A 15314-nucleotide genomic window follows, 5' to 3' on the forward strand; every position below is an offset into this window, starting at 1 on the left:
TGATTTATCGATTCAAAAGACTGACCGAATTGCTCAATTGCTAATTATGCCTGTTTTCAGTGGTGAGATTCGAAAAGGCACTGCCCCAACTTTATTAACTGTTCGAGGACAAAAAGGTTTTGGCTCCACTGATAATCCAGGAGCGAGAGTATGGGTGCAATCGCCTAAAAATCCCCCTGAACAAGCTGAAATTATTGCAACCGGTCATGATAACACAGTACTCGTTATGAGACCAGGGAAAGATAGCTGGGAAGCTGTCCCGCCTGACAAATGTTACTTACGAGAATGAATAATGCCTGTATTTGATTTCCTAACAGATCATCCTCTGGACTGCTGTTGCAGGATGTGCTGGCGTTGGACTCCTTTTGGCTTGCTACGTCGGGAAAGGAGGGAACCCACAGACTTTGGGTGATTCGATAACCCGAGTACCGCGTTCCTTTGCTGCGTGGGATTCATCATCTAACTTTTGGACTACCCTGGCACGAAGGGTGACAAATTCCCCACATTTCTGTTTAACGCCGATGCGTTCGGTGACTGACATATTAGCGACCTGTTTGGTTGTCGTCCCCGCCTCGTTGGCGACCCTGGCCCATATTTTCAATATAACAAATGCCCGTCCTAATATTATTCTTGGTGATTTTGCAACATATGAATATTGCCCTCTATGTACTGTACTTTCGGATCCAGTACCCCCTATTCATTCCCAAATAAATACATATAATATCACGCAGGGTGATTTATGTTTTTTCCTTACTTGTGACCCAAATGCTATAACTGAATGTGTGCGTTTGAAATTGAAAGGTGCTACTTCATTCACAATTCATGAAAATACTTTATGTTCCGGGAGATCACCAAAGTCGTGTATTTCAGTCAAAAACAATATGACCTATAAAAGTCTTGTAGTTACCCCTAGTCATTATCGTACAATGTTATTACCTTCTGGATGGCTTTTCTCTTGTGGCAATACATCTTGGCCTTATATTCCTGCAAACATTACTGGAGGGCCTTGTGCCATTACCAGATTGAGTTTTTTAATGTTTCCTCACATCCTAACATGTATTCCCGTGTTGTCCGTGATACAGTGATGTTAAAAGACAATTGTGACTCTACACTACATTTATTTTCTGAATCTGAATATCTTAGTTTATCTTTTTCTATTCTGGGAGTCCCTGCCTTAGCAGTCTATAATGCTAAATCCATTGGAAAAATGGCCTATTGGATGGTTAAATCTATTAATCACACTTCTACCATTTTATCTGATATGCTATTGGACGCCCAGGGTGAACGCAGAGCTATTTTGCAAATCAGAGCTGCAATTGACTATCTTTTGCTTAAACACGGACATGACTGTTCTTACTTTGAGGGCCTTTGTTGTTTCAATTTATCAGATCATACTAGATCCATTCAGGCCCATATCGACAGACTTCATGACTTGACTTAAGAAGTTAGAAAACACATTGATCAGGGCTGGTTTGACTGGCTCTTTAATTGGTTACCAGATTTACATTCTTTACGTCAGATATTAGGGGGTATCCTGATTACTGTTTGCATTTTAGTCACTATTTGATGTTTTATTCAGTGCATTCCTTCTTTACTTCATACCTGTAGATGTGGTGCTAGAAATAGATCAGTTAGTTTTGTTTCATATTATTCCTCAACTGATGTTAGTACAATTTAGAGAATGATTAGTAGTCTAAAGTCAAGGGTGAAGTGTTCTGACCAAGTTTTTGCCCCTTTTCTTGAGTGAAGGTGACTGAAGGTGACTTTAGCCTGCTATCATTCTAATAGGAGGACTAGAACCTTAGACCGGGCCTATTTACAAGGCGTTTGACGCAATTCCCTACCCTTTTCTTTATTCTAGGGCTTATAAACCTATGTTGAGGGATAGATTCCTTAGGATTAGTATTAGTCCGTCCTTTTGTAAGAGTGCTAGTATACTTCTAATGGAGTTATGCTTATTTCAGGCCTTGTAGGCCTCGAACGGGAGAGACTCCATCTTTCTTCCTGCCTCGGTAGCTCGAGATGCTTTTAGGTCAAATGTAATGTTTTAGTTATGAGGTGTTGTTCGCTTGGAGAGAACCGGCTCAGGCTGGCCCTTATCGAAGAACTGTATTTTTCTTCGTATCGAAGACATAACATCAGGCCGGCCGGCTGAGAACGTGTCCTTGGTACGGGGAGGTACAGGAATTTGGTGGGCGGCAGGTTACTGGCCGTAACTTTCCATGCATGAACAAGGTTCCATATTAGCGAAAGCATGAAGCAGTCAGAGTTCAGTTCATAGGCAGCAGCTAGCCGTTAGCATCATTGCAATTAATCATCTTAAGGCAGACAGTCGCCATTTTGAAGTCCAAGAAAGACCGAAAGCTAATACTCTCTTAGAAAGATTGAAGTTATTTTAGTTGGAGCAGCTGGCGAGCTTTGACATTAAGATCAGAGCATGCAGAAGTGAAGCAGTTAGTGGATAGTACGAATACCAGAGTGGTAAAAACTGATTTATAAGATCGAAGCTGGAAGGTGAAGACAGTCCGTGATTGAGAGGAGAGAGGAGTAGTGCAGAACAGCGAGAGTACAGCTGACAAGACAGAGAATAAGAGGAAGGTTCCAGTGACTTGGAGAGAAACGGGGGAGACAGAGCATAGCGGTGCAGACGTGTATCCGTGACTGCAGGGGTGAACCCAAGATGAGCCAAGGCACAGACGAGAAGGGAACCCAGATGACTACCGAATCCAGACTTCATACTCATAAGGTGACGTCGACCCTTTCTTATTAGTGTGCACACACACACATTCTAACCTTTCCTTTTACTTTCCAGGCTATGTGTAATATTGTAGTGTTATGTTGTTGATGTTATTAATGAATAAAGATACCCCCGTTCTTAGCGAACTAGTGCGTGATGGTTGTTTCCTTATGATAAAGTTAACCTTTCTTCTAGTCAGATGCTGTTATGTGAACGGATGCGACTCCCGTCCAGGTAAATGGTAACTGAGCAAGGGGGTAGAGGAGCACTCAAAATAGGGAATAACCTTTACACAGTATAATCTGGCCATTTTTGTGTGGGAGAGGATTGACCTGTGTGTCCATCCCATAATCTATAATATTGTATTATCCTAGTAGATGGAGAGAGAGTTCCCAATATAGAGAAGGTATTCATAGGAAAGTGATCGTCGTTGTGTTGCGGCGTTATACCCACAGGATTGTGGCTTGAGTGAGCACTGATTGTGGTCAGTGTGTATACCCACTGGATTGTGGCTTGCGAGAGCACCGGGAGGACACGGGGTGTAACGAGAGCATTGACTGTGGTCAATGTGTATACCCACAGGATTGTGGCTTGTGAGAGCACCGGGAGGACACGGGGTGTAACGAGAGCATTGACTGTGGTCAATGTGTATACCCACAGGATTGTGGCTTGTGTATGTAGGAAATAACGAGAGCACTGGGGGGATACAGTGCCTATACCCACAGGATTGTGGCTTGCGTGAGCACTGATTGTTGTCAGTGTGTAATGGTAAGTTATCGGAACTGCCCCCTTCACTATGAGTAGGAGGGTAGTATAGTTTGGGCCTATATTGCCGCGAGACTATAAGGTATGAGTGTGATGTTTTAGAAGATCTAAGCTTGTATATTGCTAATTCCCCATCCTTAGGTAGGTACACAGGTGCCTTTTGTAAGAAGGTCCTGAGGAGGGAGATGGTTACATTTCGGCTGGGTTAGTGGTGTTCTAGTCTGATTCTATCTGGTCCGAAAATCCGGTCGTTACAACCGCCCTCGCGTAGTCTGGGAAAATCATGACGGGTTTGTTCTCCACTTGGAGTGAACCTGCGCGTCTGGCGGCTCACAGCACCACATCTCGGTCCTGGAAGTGGAGGAATTTCGGCAGAAGTGGCCGTGGTGGGTTGCCAGGTGGAGGTTTGCCAGCAGGTACCCGGTGAGCCCGCTCTATGGAGAAGAAAGTGGTGCGGTCCTTGGTCGGGGTGAAGGATTTGAACTACGCCTCCACATATGCAATTGGGTGTGTCCCCTCGATGCCCTCCGGCAGGCCCAGCACGCGGATGTTACAGCGCCAGGAGCGCCCTTCCAAATAGTCAATGCGCTCCTCCACTGTAGTCAGTCGCCCCAAAACTGTGCGGATCATTTGTTGTTGTGCTGTAAGAGCGGGCTGCATGTCTGCAGGGGATTTTTTCCCCTCCCTCACCTTGTCCGCCAGCTTTCGATGGTCATCGCGGACCAGGCTTATGTCTGTAGTCAGGGTACCCAGGCGTTCCTCCATTGAGGCCCGAGAGAGTTCAATGGCTGCCAGGACTTGATCCAGTTTGTCCGAGCTGGTTGGGTCTGGCTGGGTCGTGGGCGCCTTGGTGATCGTGTTGGTGCGAAGTTGATTCTCTGGCGCCGTTTCGGGGACCGATGTCTGCTGCGTGGGCCTGGGCTTCCCCATATTGTCACTCTGGGCGTGCAGTCTCTCATCTGGTGGTGCAGGCAGTGGGAAGTGGGTCAGATCTAGGGCCCCCGCGAGGCCGCTGCCCCGTTTGTAGACCTCTTAGTATAGGGCGCGTAATGAGTTCACAGGTCGCCCACGCCCCAGCGGGGCTTGTCCTGGCGCACCACCAGTCGTAGTAGTAGGCCAGTTCTCAGTGCGGTGCTTGCTTCTGCGAAAGGTGTCGTCGTCCCACCCCGCGTGGGGGCTCCCCCCGCTCTGCGCCTATGTGGTCCGGCAATCTCTGTGGCGTCGTGGAAGAAGGCGTGCCCATATGTCCACTGGGGGTTTAATCTGCGATGTCCACAGGCGAGGTGTGCACCCGTATGGAAGGGGGCACAGTGGCAAGGCAGTTGAGGCCAAATTACAATGCGCCATAGTGAGGTCAGGCATGGGGTGTTCGCGGTGGCTGGCAAGGGTGAGGAGGGTTGCAGGGCCGAAGGATTGCAAGTATCTGCGTCTCGCTCACCTCCTGGAGCCGCTCACATCCAGGATGCAGGCGATGTGGTCTGCAGGCGCGGGAGCGTCCCGCTCGTCGGCGCCATCTTGGGGTCAGGCTGTGGTAGGCGCGATGGGCAGCTTCGGGGGGAGCCATCACGATGGGGGGTCCCCCTGGTCCTCTTGGCCACCGGATCTGTCTCCAGTTTTGTGGGCAGGGTAACTCCGAAGGCTACTCCGGTGCCAGTTGTGTCAGGAGAGTTCCGGCGTTATGGCGCCGTTTCTGGCCTCCCGGAGCTCCCAGTGTAGTATCAGAACGAGATATGGGGCGCTGACGCAAGCGTACAGCTGTCCCCCCCTCCGCTTGAAATCGTGGTTAGTAGCCGGACTTCCCGCCGGATCCGGTGAGTAGTGCTGGTAACGGACTTGGTCAGGGTCGAGTGGCCGCCATGTTGGTTTCAGGCCTGGGGTCTTCTTACGCCTGTATCTCCGTGGAATGCGCCGCTCACGGGACCGCAGCAACCTCCTCGGGTGCAGCTGCCGTTCCAACGGCAGAAACGGTGGTTTACTGCTCAAGTCGACGAGATGGAGTAGATTGCAGGGTCGCCCGGTAGCAGAGCCTCAGCAGAGCGCGTCCGCCATCGTGGCTTGCTTAGCCACGCCCCCGGCTTCCCCTTCAATATAATCATGTGATCGTTAGGGGATGGTGTCAGTGACATTTGGTTTTTGGAGATTGACCCACAGAGGCAGTGATTCCGGTTGAGTGGCTCCTCTTTGAATCTCTGATCTGATTGGTGGCATTCTCCCGCTTATTTGTGGGCTTGCGGTGGCCAGGTGGGCACTAATTGGCCTGTGCTATGTTGTCCAGCAAAGGAATACAGTCCGTGATGCACTATCCTTTTCTCCCCCCACCCCCGGTTGTAGCTGCTGTCTTTCTCACGTGAACTGCTTCGCCTGTCTCTGTTCTGCAATGGGTAGCCGGCTCATGTAGGACGCATGTTGGCAATGGTCTGCATGTACTGGGGGCTTGCCTTGCGCGATGTGCTATGTCCTTGTTTCCCGGGCTTCTGTGTCCTGTGCACCACGGAACGGTGCTGTTGGACTCGATGACTGTTACTTAATAGATATGTGACTCTTGAAGCATCTGCCAGTGTGAGATTGAGAACTGAGAGCTCTGCAGCAGCCATTGGGCGGGCTCCCTGGTTGCAGCCAGGATGCTGCCGCCTGCACGATCTTACTCCACACTTTAGTTTTTCCGAGCTGATTGCCTTCAGGGTGTGTTGAACCTTCATCGCAGCTACTGGTCTCCCTAAATGCGTTGTCAGTGATTGAAGGGGCCGGCCGGCCGGGTGCAGGCTGTGAGCAGGTGGCTAGCTGCCTCGTCGCCAGTGTAGTGTGGGTGGAGCAGGGTCCCACTGCTGTTTAGGGTGCAGGTTTTACAGACACACGCTAGACCAGTGTATTTTCAGGACTGAACTCCTAACAGTTATGCACAGTCACTCCCTCTGACAGTGCATGACCTTCGGGTGTGGGCAGCAACCTTACATCACGGTGTAGTGCAGGGGGTGGCACACTGCAGAAGCATGCCAATGGGTTGCTGATGACTTAGCCTAATTCATGTTTTCTTTACTTTACTTACTCTTAACTATAGAGTACCTTGCGACACTAAAACCAGTTTTTGCTACATAATAATTCATTACTTACAATTAAAAGAAGTCAAACCGAGACATTACTGACAGTTAAAGATATAGAATACATTTGTAAATGCTTGTGTCACACAATTTCATGAATGCTAGATGCTTAAATATTGGGGTTCCTAATCCCACATGTTCTGCGTTGCTCTTACTCTGGAAGGCAGCCGGGGTCTCCATAGCGGGTGCCCGCACAACAGGAAGGGGTGAACAGACTGCCTCTAACAGGATACTCTCTCCTTCCTCCAGCTTCTGCAGCAGGGCCTTGACTGCTAGGAGGATGCCAGGGAAGTCACAGCTGGGGTGATAGGTTGGGGTACATCTCTCGCTCCTTCGTGGGCCTGTGGCCTCCACTGCCACCTGGAGAGAAGACACACATAAGCTTCAGCAAACAATTGTTGGAGGGCTACAATATGTTTGTGGAGCTTAGATAACATGTGATGTAAAGGCCTCTAAGCATTAAAAGAGGCTGATGGTTCTAAGTCCTATTAGAGCATTAGAATGTTGAGTGCTCCATTGAAAACAATGGAGAGCTCTAGGCTTTAATAGTCGGCAGAATCCCGGAGCATCAACATTCCAATGTTTGTTCACACCAATAGCTGTGAAGAGAAGGCCTCACGGAGCTCGAGGGAATTTCAACCCCCTCGGGCTCACTGATGCCTTTGCTTTGCAAATAAGTACATTCTGCCCTCTAGGGGCAGAAGTTTGTAATAGCCTTAAAGCCCGCCGGACTGGACTCTACCGCCCATTAAAGGCCCGCTTTGTTGTTAAAGGCCCTCACGTTCAGCTCAGGCCTTTAACGCTGGACCAGGCCTTTAATGGCAAGTAGAGCCTGCTAAGGCAATAATATGGAGCACAAATGCACTGTAAATTATTACAGAAACAAAATACCGCAAACATTACAACTGCATCAATAAAGAGGCCACATTTTGCTCTTCCCCACATGCTGCTTGCATGCATGCATGCAGCACAAGTCTTGTTTTTCACCTACAGCACACCCATACTTGTCTTTAAATGTATGTCTGCAATGTTGCTGATGATATTGAAATTCCCTTGATTATCTACGTTGGGCGCGACTAAGACCTGGAGAAATGAATGACTTATAAAGCTCAACTGTTTAGAATTTTGAAACTAGGTCACTGTGCACTTTTCTCTCTATGCAGATTCAGAAAGCATACTTTTATTTATGGTCAATTATTTTGACTGAATAAAGTTTCTTTGACTTGTTTTGACTTGACTTCGTTCAGGAAGAGATAGTGACCTGTTGTTGGTAAAGGCTCCATTGAGGTAAATGCCATAAAATATAATGCACAGTCCCACCCGAGCAGCAACTAAACCTCCCCATAAATTGCATATTTGCTGAGAAGGCGGCAGGCGTATAACTGTTCCCTGAAGGTCCTGTCCATTATGCACAACCACTGAGGCAACGCCAGTGCATGTGCACATAAGGGAAGTGCACTAGTGGGGACAATCGCAGGAAAGAGCACCTGGGAGCCAGCATGTACTGCAAATCTGCGCTGTAATTATAAGGAGACCACAGCATCCAGATCCCATAATGGTTTGTACTGGCAGGTACCACAGAAGCTCAGTTCTTTCGACTAGGCTCTAGCGCCCATGTCCTGTACATCCTATAGGACCTGGAGCAGAAGGATTCGGATAGGTGGGAGGGTCGCTTATGATGCCGATCAAAGGCAATAAGAAACAATTCCTTATACATTGTAGGGTCTTCATGGATAGTCAAAGTCTATGAATACATTGGCAAGGGCATCCTTTGCTACTGCTGTCCTTCCTACTGAAGAAAAAACTGAGAATCGTACGACTAACCTGCTAAGAAGAAAGCCACTAGAAACATGCTTTAGAGCTGCTTGACCTACTACAGTACCTACTCTAGCTCCTAAGTTTAGATGATACTATCTGGTGAAAGTTTACAAAGGTTTCCAGGCAGCTTCTATGTTTATGTCTACAGAGGGGCATTCCTCAATAAATCAGCTGCGGGAGCTGTTCCTCATGTACAATGTACATGGGTTTACCAAGCAGTGGTGCTTTGGCAACTTAATAACCAAGCATAGCGCATGAGACTATCCATTTGGACAGTGACTCTTATGGTGTGGCTATCTCTGTGTGAGATGGGGCCATACCTGACAGAGAGTTAGCAGGATTTCTTAAAGATTTTGTTTTGTCCAGACAAACAGTGAAACCCTCCAACAGCTCATGAATGCAATGACCTCTCTGTCAGAGGCCGGTAGAGAGATGGACTGGTTGATTTGAAAGTTTAAAGCTCATTTTTGGTAAAAAAGAGGACGAGTTCCGATATCCACCTTGTTAGAGTGAAAAACCACGTAAGGTTTAGAAGAAGTGATACCTGAATCTCACTCACCCTTCAAGCCAGTCTGCGGGCCACTAGAAAAGCTGTCTTGCAAGAGAGGTAAGACAATGAGGCCCTAGGTATGGGTTTGAAAGGAGGAGCAATTAACATGGAAAGAACAAAGTTAGCAACTTTGCCATTTATAGTAGGGTACGGCAAACCTTCCTTTTGAATATTTATAAGTCACCCATAAGGCAGGCCTATTGAGCCCTATAGATTTTTAGGCAGGGTGTTTGGACTTGTGTTTTTTAACTACCATGACAGAGCAGACCTGGCCATGCTGACAGATGGAGGGGAAGAAGAGGAAAGTGAAACTCTCGCTGACCTGCTGTCAAGCAATGCCAAAGATGTCTCAGTGGATGGAGAAGCCCTTTCCTCAACTTTGACAGGACAACAACAAAGGGACTGTTACAGCTTGTTAAAACAATTTCCTGGGCTGTTCTCTTTGACCCCAGGTCAGACAACTTGATGTGTCCTTTATGTGGACACAGGTGGCAGCTTGCCTATCAAAATTAAAATTAATATCTTGGCAGACCAGGTCAAAGCTAGCCTTAAGATTGAGGTTGCCATGATGCTGGAGTTTGGGTTTTCCTGAGCCCTCTACTAGCCCATGGGCCAGCCCAGTGGTGCTGGTTCCATACCAAGTCCAAAAGGTGGGAAGCCAGACATGAGATTCTGGTCTGACTACAGAGGCCAAACTGCAGTCACCAAAACTAGAAGGTGACTTATCCCCAGAGAGCAGTGTTGGAGTGCCATGGAGAGGTAAGGCTTTGCTGTGGTTTGGTCCCTGAAGAAGTTGTGAGACCCTACATGTTTGAGACTTGCTTCAGAGTGCAAACTAACCACAGACCTCTGAGGTAGCTTATGCAGATAAGAGGAGAGAACCCCAAACTGTTGAGGGGGTCCTTTTAGGTACGGGGTATGGACTTCACAGTGGAGCACAAACCTGGTACTGACCATGCCAATGCAGATGGCATTTCCAGGTTCTTCCACTTGCATAATGAGAACGGCTAGGGTTTAAGTTAGTTGCTTTTCACATTTTATTTGGAGGGGGCCATGTAAGGAAATGCCTATTTTTGCATGCTCACCACCAAAGTTGTGGACTGATGCTTCAGGGCTTGTCGACTCTGAAGGGTCACTGAGTCCTGCCAAACAGGCTTAGTGCCACTGCTCTGACCCATAAAAAGTATATTTCTGATTGGTTCACCGATATTTGGTTAAAGTTAATTTAGTATAAGTCCTTACACAACATGTGAAGTAAAGTCCACCAAGCACTAAAAGAGGCTGTGGGTTCTAAGTCATAATATGAAGCACAAATGCATTGTAAATTATTACAGAAACAAAATACCTCAAACATTACAACCCCATCAAAAATGAGGTCACATTTTGCTCTTCTCCACATACTGCAAATTCCAGCACAAGGCTTGTATTTCACTTACAGCACACCCAGACATGTATTTACATGTATGTCTGCAGTGTTGCTGATGATATTAAGATTCCCTTGATTAGCTTAGTTGGGAGCTACTAACGCTGGCAGGAATGAATGACTTGCATAGCTCAACTTTAAATATCTTTGAAACTAGGTCACTGTGCACTTTTCTCTCTATGCAGTGGACCAGGTCTTTGCTCAGGTGATATGATGGCAGGAGCTGAGCATCCACTTTTATCTAGGTATATGGTACGTAGGGGTCATTGAGAGATCTCTTAGCGCTTGGACTAGTCCTGCGGTTCTAGTACCAAATGAAAGGTCTACTTAGTTGCAGATCTGTGTGGATTATTGAGCCCTCAATGAGGTAACCAAAAGCAATGCCTATCCAATCCTAAAATCGGAGGGGCTTGTGAATCGGTTAGGTGCTGCATAGTACTTGAGCACTTTGGATTTGGCCAGTTGATATTGGCAGATACCTTTGGCACTGAACACAAAGGAGAAAAAAGCATTTTCCATGGCAGAGGGGTTGTATCAATTTAAGGTAATGCCCTTTGGATTGAAGAATGCTCCTGTTACTTTTCAGTGCCTTGTGACCCATGTTTTTGCAGGGTTGGAAGAGGTCTGTGTGGTCTACCTGGATGATGATGCAGTATTCAGCAATTTATGGAAAGACCACTTGAGGCACCTCGAGCAGATGTTGGCAAGGATACATGAGGCTGGCCAGCAACCATTTCAGTGGCTCATTATCTGTTCGCGCCACAAACTTAGTGCCAAATAAATTTGGGTGGATCTTAAGCAAAACCCATACTGTAGCAAAGCACTCCTTCTCAGTAGTTGCCCAGTTCTGCCCTCTAGGTAGTTAACTCCTTCTAATAAAGGCTACTGGGCGCTCTCTACTTTTGTCGTCCAGTTGAGATGACACTGCTCCAACTCCTTTGTCCAAGTCATCCATCTATACAATGAAGGCTGACTGTAGTCAGTTGCATTCGGTACCAGTGCAATGCATAGTGCCTTCGTCAGTTCCTCAAATGATTTCTGACACACTTCAGTCCATATTACCTTCCCGATATCTTCTCCAGAGTAAAAATGTCTGCTAGGTCAGTTGCTAGCCCCAAACTTGAACTGTTAATTCACCAATGATTTTTCAAAGATGAATCCGTTTGTCACTAAATGGATTTGAAGTCTGTGTAGTCAAGTGAAATAAGTGTAAAGACCTGGTTGTAGAGTCCAGTATACAATTAAACCTATCAGGTATGAATAAACAGAGAAGACTGGGGACATTTATCCTATGGTGTAGTCGACATAATGAGCTCTTAATTTCTGCACGAAGTCATCCGCAAAAGGTGGTGTCCTGTGGCAGACACAGGACGGCACCGTTTGTGGATGACTTCTAGATCCTCTAGCTGGGAGACGTGCTGCCTGGGAACAAGATGTATGTGAAGGAGATGAGGATGAGTGCTGGGATGCTAAACTCACACTTAGAGTAGTAGAAATCCCCTCAAATCTGCAAATAATCCAATTCAGTTACCTCCATATAACCTAATACAGCCCAAAAGTCTGGAAGATGGGGCAAGGACTATTGATCGTTGATAATGCCTTTTCTCCATGTTTGGTTACTATTTTGATCTACAAGTGTAAAGTAGCTGTTGGCCGAACAAAGGACTCATTGGGCCCGGTTCACAGAATGAACTTAAGACTCAATCCTAAACTTACTATTGTTTTGGTATTCACAGATTGCATTTACTACTTTTGGTATTCACAGAATGAACTTACTACTTTTGTCATTCGCAGAATGCACTTACTACTTTTGGTATTCACAGAATGAACTTACAAATTTCGGTATTCACAGAAGTTAGGACTCCTAACTTTAGGACTCCTAAATGCCTTCTGTGAATACTGAAAGTCTTAAAATTAGGATTTTTCTCAATTTAGTAGTAGTAAAGTTAGGACTCCTAACTTTAGGACTCCTAAATGCCTTCTGTGAATACCAAAAGTCTTAAAATTAGGATTTTTCTCAATTTAGTAGTAGTAAAGTTAGGACTCCTAACTTTAGGACTCCTAAATGCCTTCTGTGAATACCAAAAGTCTTAAAAATAAGATTTTTCTCAATTTAGTAGTAGTAAAGTTAGGACTCCTAACTTTAGGACTCCTAAATGCGTTCTGTGAATACCAAAAGTACTTTAGTAGTAGTAAAGTTACATACAATAAGGCCAGTAATACCACTTGCTACTTACCTTTGAACGGGGTGAGTGTCTGAAAAGTTTCAGCACTCTGTCCATCATCTCCTGACATCCTAGTCCATTGTTAATTTTGCACAAAATACCACCTTACTTTGGCCAAAGCTATATGCAAATCAGTCGTGACCCTTCTCCAATGGGAACAGTTGAATCCAAACTGCCAAGCCAGGAACCACCCTGGAGCAGAACAGAAGCAACCCGGGACCAGTTTCACCCTTGTTATGGGTAGTTTAGTATGTCATCATAAGTGGGGCGGGTATGCCAGATGTAGAACCTGTGCTCACTGTCCCACTGGAATCAAGCTATACCTGGCTGATGAGCCCATAATAAGGGTGAAACCAGTCCTGGGTTTCCTGTGTTCCCCATCCTTGAGCCTTTACAGGCCCTGGACAACCCACCTGTGGCTAAAATATTTGCCACAAATTTGCAGAGGATCCCTGAATCAGAATCAAAATGATAAAAAAACACTTATTTTCATAACCGCCCCCTCCTCCTCCCCACCTCCCTTTGGGTCAGTCAGGTCAGTCAGGCCCGAAGGGCTACGATAGGTTTTTATATTGGGTTGAGGGTGTGTCTCCTCCTAAAGCCTCAAACAACAAGCGGGGTTGCTGAACTGTTCCTAATAGGAAAGAGGAATAGAGAATGGGCTGTACCTTAGGGGTATAATATCACCCTTGGGCATCCATTAGGTTGGACATGTTTGCCTCACACACCCGAAGGATGTCATGCTTCATCATCGGCGGTTGCTCCTCGTCGGGGAGGCGGTGCAATCCCCGACGGGCTCACCTCAAAGAGGGGCTCTTTAGCGGAGATCTTTTTGTCCACTTGCCTGTTGATGAAGTGTGGGTATGTGGGCTAGGGCAATAGTATCCTAAAAAGGTAAGGTTTAAAATATAGTAGAGGGTCCCGGAAAAAACTTTATTCTGGAGGTCCTCCTACTATTGTTAAAATGGTGAAGTTTAGTTTGTAAGGTCACGGAGAGTTACGTGCCGTGTTTCAAACTAGACTAATGTGATGGTCGGTCAACATGTTTCTCGCTTGGGTTCTTCCCGCGATTCTTCAGGACCTAGTGAAAGTGTGAGTGAGGGTTTAAAACAAGGACATGCTAGTGTCATGAACCTAGTGTGTTACCTCAGGGGAATCCTGTGCCTAAAGGTCTTGGATTAATAACCACCTGAGTACTCGGCGGGTCGGAACAACAGAAGTTGCCTCTAGATCAGGCTCCGGTTATCCGTGTCCGTGCTGAGTCACCTACCCATCACCGCCGAGCTCGAATAGGTCTAAGAGGCTTTGGGGCCACAGTAGTCAAATAAAAGAGGGAGCGCACGGGTCCCCTCCTGGAGCCTAATTAGGCTACGAGCACACTATCACCCGGGCTTAAATATGAAATAAAAGACCAGGGGGGCACCCCCATCCTTAAGCCTAAACAAGACCCTGGGGACATTATTTCTGGGGCCGAAATGTATAATAAAAGGGCAGGGGAGCCACGCCACCGCCGAGCCTTAAAAGGCTCCCCATGGCCAATTGACAATAATATAGGGAGGGAGACAGCTCAGCTCCCTTCCACGAGCCATATTAGGCCCCAGAAATCTCATTCCCCTGAGTTGCATTTCAATATGAAGAGGATTGGTGTTGCATGCCCCCCGCAGCTTATTAGGCCCCAGGGACCCCATCCGACAGGGCCACATTTATTTATAAAGAGGATGGGTCTGCCTGGCCCCTCTCACTGAGCTTTATTACGCCCCAAGGACTCCATCTCCGGGGGATGTATGACATTACAACGCATGCTTTTACATCGCATGCTTTTAAATCACAACTTTTACAACGCATGCCTTTACAACGCATAGTGTTGAGGGGTGCTGGATGGTGAATAGTTTAATTTACTATTTCAACTCCAGTCCCCGTGAATAGTAGGGAAGGCGTTGGATAGTAAATTAAATCTATTCCCTATACTAGAGCGCCCCCAGCGCAATGCGTTGTAATGGTTTGTGTTGTAAAAGTTGCGATGTAAAAGCACTGCGTGGTAAAAGTTGCGTTGTAAAGGATGTTTCCCATCTCAGGGAACTGAATTTATGATAAAAGGGTAGGGGGGCTATGTGTCCCCCACTACAAGTCTTAAAAAGGCCCTGGGAACACCATTTCCGGGGGCCACATGGCATTATTAGACCCCGGGGACTCCATTCCCTGGGATCACATGTCATTATAAAGGGGAGGGGGGCACATGTGCCCCCTCCCTAGCCTTATTAGGGCCTGTGGAACCCATCCCAATGGCCAAATTCCATATTTAAAGATGGAGGGGCCATATGTCCCCCCCCATAAGCCTTATTAGACCACCTAGAACCCCATCTCCCAAGGACTGCATGGCCCCCCTCCCTGAGCTTTAGTAGGCCCCGGGGACCCCATCCCCTGGGTCCAAATTCCATAATTTACACGACGGTGGTGTGCGACCTTCCTCCCGACCCTTTTTTGGGCCCCAAGGTCCCATTCATAGTGCAAAAGTTGGGTGTCCTGGTGTTCACCCAGTGCACCCGAAAACATAAAGTTGGGGGATGCGTGGGGGAACTGGCAGGGCTACCGTCTCCCTAGCCGGCTCCCCGCATAGTGAGGGAGCTGGCATTGCTCTGGCCTGGGGGAAGCAGCTATTTATACTTGCTTCCTCCAGACAGGAGCAAAATCTCTTCTG

General features: G+C 47.0%; 1 protein-coding gene across 1 annotated transcript in view; it reads right to left on the reverse strand.

Annotated features, from left to right (window-relative positions):
- Positions 1-15314, reverse strand: part of LOC147736517 (carnosine synthase 1-like) — a 371087-nt gene that overhangs the window by 237350 nt on the left and 118423 nt on the right. Inside the window, exon 3 of the mRNA XM_086953763.1 lies at positions 6756-6960. Within this exon, the coding sequence (XP_086809889.1) occupies positions 6756-6960 (205 nt within the window). The remainder of the gene's footprint in view (positions 1-6755; positions 6961-15314) is intronic.

The sequence above is a fragment of the Lissotriton vulgaris genome, chromosome 1_2, assembly GCF_964263255.1.
Source record: "Lissotriton vulgaris chromosome 1_2, aLisVul1.2, whole genome shotgun sequence".
Classification (NCBI taxonomy): Eukaryota; Metazoa; Chordata; class Amphibia; order Caudata; family Salamandridae; genus Lissotriton; species Lissotriton vulgaris.